Below are 9,552 nucleotides of genomic sequence, written 5' to 3'. Positions count from 1 at the left end.
ACTTCTTAGGTAATTGATTTGGTGAAGCCTGAGTTTACAATTTTAAAATGTTCTCCAGATGATTCTAATATACAGCAAAGCTTGAGAAGTTCTGATTTTTAACATATTTTCATTGAAATTAATTTTATTGTAAGCATTGTTATTTTTTTATTAAAAGAATAGCATTTGGTATTGTTGCCAAATATCTTGGACAAGGATTATACAAAATAAACAGAGCCCTTGCCACTACTGATATCAGCCCTGCCTGTGACTCTTTATTGTGGGGATAGGCTGAGTCACAAATTCAGTTCCTTTGTCTGTAGAGATACCCTCTCTTTTGTGGGGACATCCTCCACACTGTAGGGTGTTAACAACATGCCTGGCCTTTACCCACTAGAATCCAGTAACACCACCCACTCCCACCAAGTAACATACAAAAATATCTTCAGACGTTACTTAATGTCCTTTGAGCCACAATCACCCCTATTGAGAACTTCCATGTAGGCCATTTGAATCAGGCAGGCACATTCACTTTTGCTTCTCTAAGTCAGATTCTTTCCACCTCCATTCTCCTGCTGCTGTTTGTGTAAAAGTTGTGAAGTTGGCTCCTTTTCTTTTTAATTTTATGGCTCATGATAAAACAGTAAAGTAGATAGGAATGCTGTATATAGAAATGTGCGTATGTTCGTACGCGCGTGCGTGCGTGTGTGTGTGTGTGTGTGTGTGTGTGTGTATGACATTCATTCTCTGGGGAAGAATATAGCCCTTGTTCCTGCTGGCCCTCCTTCTGAACCAGCATTAAATCTGCTGCCAGGATTACAGACACTTGGGGCAAATCATTAGGCCTTTGTGAACTTATAGCCATGGCAACAACCATCTGCAAGCCTGAGGACAAAATGTGTTTTATTCTTTTTTTGTATACAAAAAGTCCCAGCAATGCTGGAGACAAAATGGCCATTGAGAGAGGCATTGAAGCATTTTTTTTTCCTCCCTACTACATAGTTTATATTTAAACTGTGTTAGGTTAATGCATGCTGAAGTTTTTATGTGAAGAGAAACCTAAAATTCTCTTTAGCCAGAAACTAGATAAATGAAGGCTTATGATATTAGCCCAATGTAGGTTTTTAATATTTGATGAGAAGTACTGAGAATTTGTACTATGATGTAGTAGGCTGGCATTTGTTTTCCTTTACGTGAGTAGAAGATAATCATCGACAAATGCTTTCCTTGCGTTTTCTGGTTCATGTCAACCAACATTGCCATTGCTGCTTTTACTTTTGGGAAAACTCTATCTGCAGATTTATAGTTGTATCCAAGAAAGCACTGATGTCCCTTAGCAAGGATTAACTTTTAAAAGTGGGCTGTTTGGCTGATATATAGCACCACCTGCACATTTGAAAACATTAGCCCTATCCATGACTCTTCATACTGGGGACAGCCAGTTCCTTTCTAGAGGCACCCTTAGCACCATGGAGGAGGGGACTGTGAGGTTAGCTTTCTCAGGACCTCCTGTAGTGCGGCACTAAAAGCATCTCAGCCAGCACCTCTGAGGTGAACAGTACTTGTGTGACTCAGAGATAGCAGTAGTTATACTCTTCAGGTAGCTGAACACTGTTTTCATTGCAGATTTTGGAACTTCCATTTGGTTGGCAAATGGCTACAGTATTATGGCCAAGTCCAGTGGGCTGCCTCTTATAGAGAAAACCGAAAACTGGCTTGAACACAAAAGCAGGCCTTTTGTGTCCTGTGACTCAGGACACAGCCCCCAGGACTGGGGAGATCAGAGTTTTGACAGAAATGCGCTTCTCAAACTCTCCTACAGACACAAATCCCCTGAGGAGTTGTTAGAGTGCTGACTTTGATTCAGCTGACCCAGGGTTGGGCCCAAGAGTGTGCATTACTCTCAAGCTCTCTGATGGAGCTACTATTGCTCATCCAAGAACCATGCATTGTGAAGCAAAAGGTCTAAATCACTGTCAACTGATAAATGGTCCACTCAAGAAAGCTTCCCTTGATTTGACACCCAATCTCCTCAAACTCAACATGTCTAAAACTGAACTCATCGTCTTTGTTCTCCAATCCTACCATTCTTCTGCTCAACCCTAGCTCAAGGATCATCCCAACACCCATCCAGTTACACATGCCAGACATTTAGGAGTCTTCCTTGGTACTCACCAATCCATCTCCAGCCTCACCAGGACATCCATACCAAGCTGTGCAAATTTGACATCTTAGACATCTCTCAGATGCATCCATTTCTTCTACTTCCTCTGCCTTTGCCCAGGTCTGCTCCTGTCATCTTTCACCCGAATTATTACACTGGGTTCCTAGTCTTCTCCTTATCCACTCTCTTCCTGTCACAAGCAGCCAGACTGATCTTTTACAACCCCAGTGTGTTCCCTGTGGATAAAAATGCTCCACGCCTTCACCTGGTTCTGAGGATAAAGTCCAGAATCCTTAATGCAGGTTAGAAAGCCTTAAATAGTCAAGCTACAGTAGACCCCTTGTGCGTTCCCGTTCCTTTCATATATTCGTGCAATTTTTTAACTGATTCAGGAAGGAGAGGAAATGTGATCCTTGTTATTCCACTTTGGCCAGAAAGCAGATATTGTTTGTGTCACTACACTTCTATTACAGTGGAATAAATGGAAGGCAATAAAAGTAAGTTGGTGGAACTAATGCTGCAAAGTGCTTGCATGATGCTTTAGGACAGAGGTTCTCAGGCTTAAGCACACATCAGAATCTTATTAAAACACAGATTACTGGGTAAACTCCTAGTTTCTGATTCATTTGTTTTGGAGTGGGGCCCAAGATTTCCCCTTTTTAATATGTTATTAGGTATTGCTAATGCTCCTGGTCTGTGGTCCATACTTTGAGCACCAGTGCTTTCACATATGGGTCTGCAAATTTTTTTCTATACAGTTAGAGTTTTGGGCTTTGTAAGACATGTATTCTCACTCATAACTATTCAAATCTGCCATGTGAAAACAGCCACAGTTTGTAAGTAAATAGGCATAGCTGTTTTCCTATAAAAACGTATTTACAAAAATATAGACTACAGTTTGACTACAACTGTTTGGGAGAATGTTAACATTGATTCTGTAAGGGGATACAGTAGTACTTGCTGCCAACTTTCAGAGCAGAGGGAAGTCATTAATTCTAGCACATGAGTAATACATTCATATAGAGTTTGATGGTCACTGTAGTAAGAATTGATGTGGTAGGGAAGATTATGTTTGCCTTTCTAGGCTTGTATTTCTAACACTGTGAAATAGAACACTATTATGTACATACATTATAAGAATCCTGAGCTCTCCCTCTCTGGATACACCCAGGAATGTCTACATAATTTGCAGGGCTACTAAAAAATTAAAATTCAGACACCCTTGTTAAAAACTTATTAAATATTTTATGTAGTGGCAGCAGAACATTAAACTAAGAAGAGGGCCCTACGTGACTTGAACAGACCACATGCACATGAGGCCGGACTGAAGAGACAGCATCATCATGGCCTCTACTACCATATGTCTCACATACACACGTACATGAATTTCAATTCACAAATTCTATAAATTTAGAAGCATTACTAGTATCAGTATCAGATTTAGACAGTACCTTTAACTTTTTCTTATTAATTTTGTGCATGAGTTTTGGTTTCTTTGGAATGAGGGAGTAGCATATGGCAAGATTTCCTGTGTTCAAAGATATCTTAACACACTACAGATAGAGTCACATACAAGTTAAAATCAGGGAGGTATGCTTGCTCAGATATGCACCATAAAAGCAATTTTAAACCTGCAGATAAGTGATAAACAAAATAAAAATAAGCTCTGTATTTTGCTTTATTATTTCATGTATTTTCCCTTTATGTATAACACAACCTTTTTGTCATATTTGCAATCAGGATCCATGAGAGTTTTACCTGTATTTGTGCAATATAATGACTTCTGTTCTGAGGGGCCAGAATTCTTATAGTTACAAACAAAATCTTGTACTGAAAATGTAAGAGTATTGGAAGTACTTTAAATCAGCTGAGGAGGTTTGAGTCTTAGAAGAGATCTCTCAGATTCCCCGTCCCTGGTTTTCCCTGCTAAAACTAGAGCCATGGCATGGGGTATCTGGAGTCCTTGAGAGAGATATATCGGAGGGAAATTTGAGCCTTACTCTGGTGGTAAATCTGGGACTGAATGGCATCGTTCTTCTAACCTCACTTGTCTTTCTGAGCCAGGGAGTGGTAGTGATCTTCTGCTCTAAAACTTTGGATGAAAGACTGTTTTGAAGTGGCAGCTGTGGATTTGGAAGACTGAGTTCTGTCATTAAAGGGCAAGCACATCTTGGTACACCACCTTACCCTAAGTTGCCACAATGAGAAAAGATGTGGACTTAGTAAAATGTGTGTGCAACAAAAATATGTAGGAAGTAATGAGCATGTTATCAGATTATATATCAGCAGCAGTATGTCAGCTGTGTATATATACTGCATACTAGATATTTCTGTACAAAATCCTTTATGACCCTCCAGCAGTGTACACTTTGGCCCTCATCAGGGCCAATATTATTACTGCTATAATAATTGTTGTTTGTCTGCCTTCAGTGTTACAATGATTTCCTTCAACCCAAAAATGTCTTATTTCATATTGTATTCTCAGTGCCAAGCACAGAGCTAGGCACCCACCAATTCAATAAAAAGTACTAAATTAATGAAATTTACATGACAACCCAGTTATTATTTAACTTACATTATTGAAAAATGAATTATGTTACAAGTCAAAAATGTTACTTCCAAAGTACTGTTTGGCAGACAGGGAATGTTCTGCAATATTGCACATGTGAAAAATGACCAGCACAACTGAATTGAATTTTTTAAAATTTAATTTTAAATAATTTAAGTAGCTGCATTTGCTAATGCCTATAATATTGGACAGCACAGTCCCAAGGCCACACATCTCTGCGTAACTATAATTTCATTAGTTAGGGAAACAGCATTATCTAGTTCTTCACACCATCCTAAAGGGTGAGGATGGGGAAGGGGGTGAATGACACCACACAGTCAGGTCTGCTTGCTCTTTCTGGAGTGAGGCACGAGACTGAGAGTGTAATTTTTCTTGCTTTGGGACTCCTGAGAGAATTTGGACTTTCAGTTGCCTTCTCCTTCCCAGAAAGCTGTATGACAGAATAAGATGGAACTCCGTTATCCTTGCTGCCAAATTTCAAGTATCCAAAGGTCTTGAAGGTACTGACTTGCTGGTGAAATTGAATTGTATTGTGCACTGGTTCCCACTGTATGTAGTTTCATAAATCCATTTTAAGGAAGTTGGTCTTCATGACAAGAGCCAACCATCTTTTGAAATAAAGAAAGCATACTTTCTTATGAGGCTCTGAACTTTTTTACTTCCCAGTGAACTGAAGAGAAATCTAGTAATGAGAATTTATAGTCACCTCTTGTGGTGGATTTTAGCAAATACTACTTTTGCATGGGATGCTCATCAAAATTTAAAAGCCTATTTCCAATGCTTTATGCTGGGTATTCGTTCCCTGTCTAGTATAAAGGCCATTTAGGGAAAATAAACTTAGCTTGCTTAATGTGCTTGCCTTGAAGTAATGAACTGCTCTGGATTACAGTTAAACATCATAATGCATTCAGAGTTCAATTTCCCTGACAACCATTTAAAGATGTGGATAATATAAACAAGGAATGGGAAGTCAGGAGAGATACTGACATTGCTCCAAGGCCAGCACCACTTCAACTGAAACATAAATGTCTCTGAATTGAAAATATCACCTGGCTCTGCCCTTTTAAGAGAGCTTTATGAACATCTTAAGTAAAATGTTTATTTGAAAAATGATTAAGCCTGTTTTTCTCAAGATTTACCTTGAATTTCAACTTTTTCATTTCATGTCATTGATGTTCATTTTGTCTTTTGTTTCTCTTCTGTTCCTTTTACTTCAAGTATTTACATGTCACCCTGGGTTCTTACTCTGAACACATATATCAGAGAAGAAGGCAGATAGAAATTGTGAAGGATGAGGAAGGTGAATAAACTGCTGGTGTTGGCTGGATGGAGAGACATTTTTATTAAAAAGTTGAGGGGATTTGATGTTGACATGAATGAAACTTGAGTTTACCCACTTGAGTGGATGTTGGTGACATTGTACTTGTAGGGACCAAAAATAACCATCACCTTTCCAAAGTGACCATGTTGATATTTGCTGAATACAGCAACAGTGTAATTACTATATGTGCTGCTTCTGGTTGCCTAAGAGGTCAAGACTGGAAGAAAGCTATTGGCAGAATAGAGGTAATTGAAACCCCCCAAGGTTAAGCTGGGGATCACTATTCTTCGTGGAACTGCAGCTTCATTGTTGTCCCCTCTTTTAACTTTGTTAGTGGAACAATTGCTCCTCACTGTCACTCAAGCAATCCCCCACTGCAGCCCCAGGTCAATGAGGAAGCTGTAGAATTGTGACTTACTCCATTAATTATTTGTCAGTTGGTTGCTCTTAATTTACACCAAGTAAATTAAGTTGCATTCTTGGAGAGCAAGGATCCTCCCCACAGAATGTGAGAAGAGGACAACTACCCAAAACTGGCCCTTGGCATGTTGAGCTGTTAACCACAGAGCACAAAAGGGAGATGGTAAGAGAGAACCCTCTCTGTGGATGTTGTTGAAGACAGAGACCTCTTGCCCGTAACTGCTGCATTTTTTCTCCTTTGGGTTCAGGCTGCTTTGAATGCTGCATCAAGTGTCTGGGAGGAGTCCCCTACGCCTCTCTGGTGGCCACCATCCTCTGCTTCTCTGGGGTCGCCTTGTTCTGTGGCTGTGGGCATGTGGCTCTTGCGGGCACTGTGGCAATTCTTGAACAACATTTCTCCACCAACACCACTGACCATGCCTTGTTCAGCGAGGTGTAAGTATTAATTACGTTTTAAAGTGTATTTAAGGTGTGCCCGAGTGGCTCAGTCAGTACACAGGTGACTTGATCTTTTGATTGTGAGTTCAAGCCCCATGTTGGGCATAAAGATTAACTTAATAAAAAAATGAAACTTGAAAATTTAAGAAAAATAAAGCGTATTTAAAATGCAACCACCTCAAGGCATTTCTTAAAATCTATAGTGGAGCAAGGATTATTTAAAGATGGTTAAATATGAAATGCCAGGAATATGTCTTCTCATGCAATCAATGTCTATATTAGCAGGATCTGTCTGATAAAACTATTTTAGAAATCAAGATTCTGTTTAATGCTTACAACTAACAGGGAGACTCTTGGATGATTAATTTTATTCACTTTTAGCCCTCAACATTGTAGCATCTGTCGATACCATACCATCCACCCTCTCAGACCTTGAGTGCTTGCACACAGCTGGTAGAACCAGGGTGGGCAAAAAGTATCCTATTGTACAAATATTAGGCATGCTCTAATTACAGACTGCTGCTTTTGATTGCAGGCTCAGGAAGCCACTGTTGCTCTTCTTCTCATTCTTCTAAGCCCTTCCCACTCTGGCTGAAGTGACTTCCAGGGGACTTAAAGGGCCAATGCTTATCTTCCCCTCCTTTATTTTCCTCTTTTCTCTTTTGTGAGCAAGACTTTGAGGACTATGACATTCAAAAGCAACCACATATGTAAGAGAAAGTAGAAAGTAACTCCACATGTCCAGGGGAAGGCGCAGGATTAGAAAAGATATGAGAAAATCTTAAATTTACATCTCAGAGTGATCCTCAGCACAGATATGCTGCAACAATCAAAAGCAATGAACAAAAACAATAGCATAGAGAAGATAAGGAAGGAGAATCTGATTTTTGAGTTACCACATTATTAGATTAAAATATACAATTTTCAACAAAAAAAAATAAGGTATACAAAACAAAGATAAGTGTTATTTCCATTGAAAGGAAACAGCAATAGAAACTGTCCCTTAAAAAGACCTGATGGCAGCTCTACTACACAAAGACTTTTAAAAATCAGAAGCCTTAAAGATGTTTAAAAAGTTAAAGGAAGACCTAGATGAAGTTAAGAAAACAGTGTCTGGAATACATGAAAATATCAACAAAGAGACAGAAAATCTAAAAAATGAAATAAAAATTCTGGAACTGAGAAGTACAATAACAATGAAAACTTTTGCTAGAGTGATTCAAAGGCAGATTTGAGCAGATAGAAGAAACAATCAGCAAACATGAAATTAGGACAATAGAAATTATGGAGTCTTTTGACCAGAAATAAAGAAATGAAGAAAAGTGAACAATGAGACAACCAACAATGAGACAAGCCAACAAATATACATTTTGGGAGTCCGGGAAGGAAAAGAAAGAGAAAAGGGGACAAAGATAATATTCAAGGAAGTAGTATTCTAAAAGTTCCCAAATTAGGTAAAAAACATTTAGTAAACTCAATAAATTCCAAGTAGGCTGAATTCTAAGGTTAAAAGAGACAATGAAGGACATTATATATTAATAAAAGTTCCAGTGCAGTAACATGAGAAAACTATTATAAATATCAAAATATGAATCAAAATAGATTTGAAGGGAGGAAAAAGAGTTTTACAATAATAGTTGGAGACTCAATACCCCATTCTCAATAATTAATGGATAGATAACCCCATATACTAAAGTATAGATATAGAAGACTTAAACTGTGCAATAATCCAACTAGATCTGCCAGACATATACAAGATATTCTATCCAACAAGAGAATACATTTTACTCAAGTGCACATGGGACATTTCCTATGACAGACCATATGTTAGACCACAAATAAAGTCTCAAAAATTTGAAAAGTCAGATATCATACTACCTTTTCCAACCACAACAGGCTAGAGTTAGAAATTAATAACAAAAGGAAAACTGAAAAATTTACAAATTGTGAAAATAAATACACTCAAACAACCAGTGGATTAAAGAAGAAATTGTATGAGAAATTAGACAAATGACAATAAAAATACAGCATACTAAAACCTAGGGAATGCAGTTTGCATAATGCTAAGGAAGAAATTTATAGCTATAAATGCTTACACAAACAAGAGATGGCTGAAATCAATAACCTAACTTTACAATTTAAAGAATTAGAGGATAAGCATCTGCCTTTGGCTCAGGTCAGAGTTGTGGAATTGAGTCCTGCATCAGGCTTTCTGCTCAGTGGGGAGTGTGCTTCTCCCTCTGCCCTTTCTCCAGCTCTCTCTCTCTCTCTCTCTCTCTCTCTCTCTCAAATGAATAAATAAATAATCTTTTTAAAAAAAGAATTAGAGAGACAAGAACAAATTAAACCCAAAGCTAGCAACAGGAAGATAATAATAAAGATTAGTGAGGATATAAATGAAATAGGGAATAGAAAAATAATAGAGAAATCAGTGATACGTAGTTGACAAACCTTTCACTAGATAAACTAAGAAAAAGAACAAAATCATAAAAGAAAAATAAAAAATGAAAGTGAAGACATTGCCAATTTTAAAAAAATAGAGGATTATAAAAGAGCACTATGAGCATTTGATAACAAACTTGACAACTTAGATGAATTAAACAAATTCCTAGAAACACAAAAATTTCCAAGTCTAAAATACAAAAAAATACAAAGTCTGAA

General features: G+C 37.9%; 1 protein-coding gene across 1 annotated transcript in view; it reads left to right on the top strand.

Moving 5' to 3' along the window:
- The window catches only part of LOC103680463 (neuronal membrane glycoprotein M6-b), a 34,531-nt gene that overhangs the window by 9,650 nt on the left and 15,329 nt on the right, over positions 1 to 9,552 (top strand). Inside the window, exon 2 of the mRNA XM_008709977.1 lies at positions 6,702 to 6,888. Within this exon, the coding sequence (XP_008708199.1) occupies positions 6,702 to 6,888 (187 nt within the window). The remainder of the gene's footprint in view (positions 1 to 6,701; positions 6,889 to 9,552) is intronic.

The sequence above is a fragment of the Ursus maritimus genome (genome assembly GCF_017311325.1).
Source record: "Ursus maritimus isolate PB19 chromosome Y unlocalized genomic scaffold, ASM1731132v1 scaffold_Y6, whole genome shotgun sequence".
In the NCBI taxonomy this organism is placed as follows: domain Eukaryota; kingdom Metazoa; phylum Chordata; class Mammalia; order Carnivora; family Ursidae; genus Ursus; species Ursus maritimus.
The sequence above is the reverse complement of the archived record's forward strand: the minus strand, read 5'-3'. Positions and strand labels throughout refer to the sequence as shown.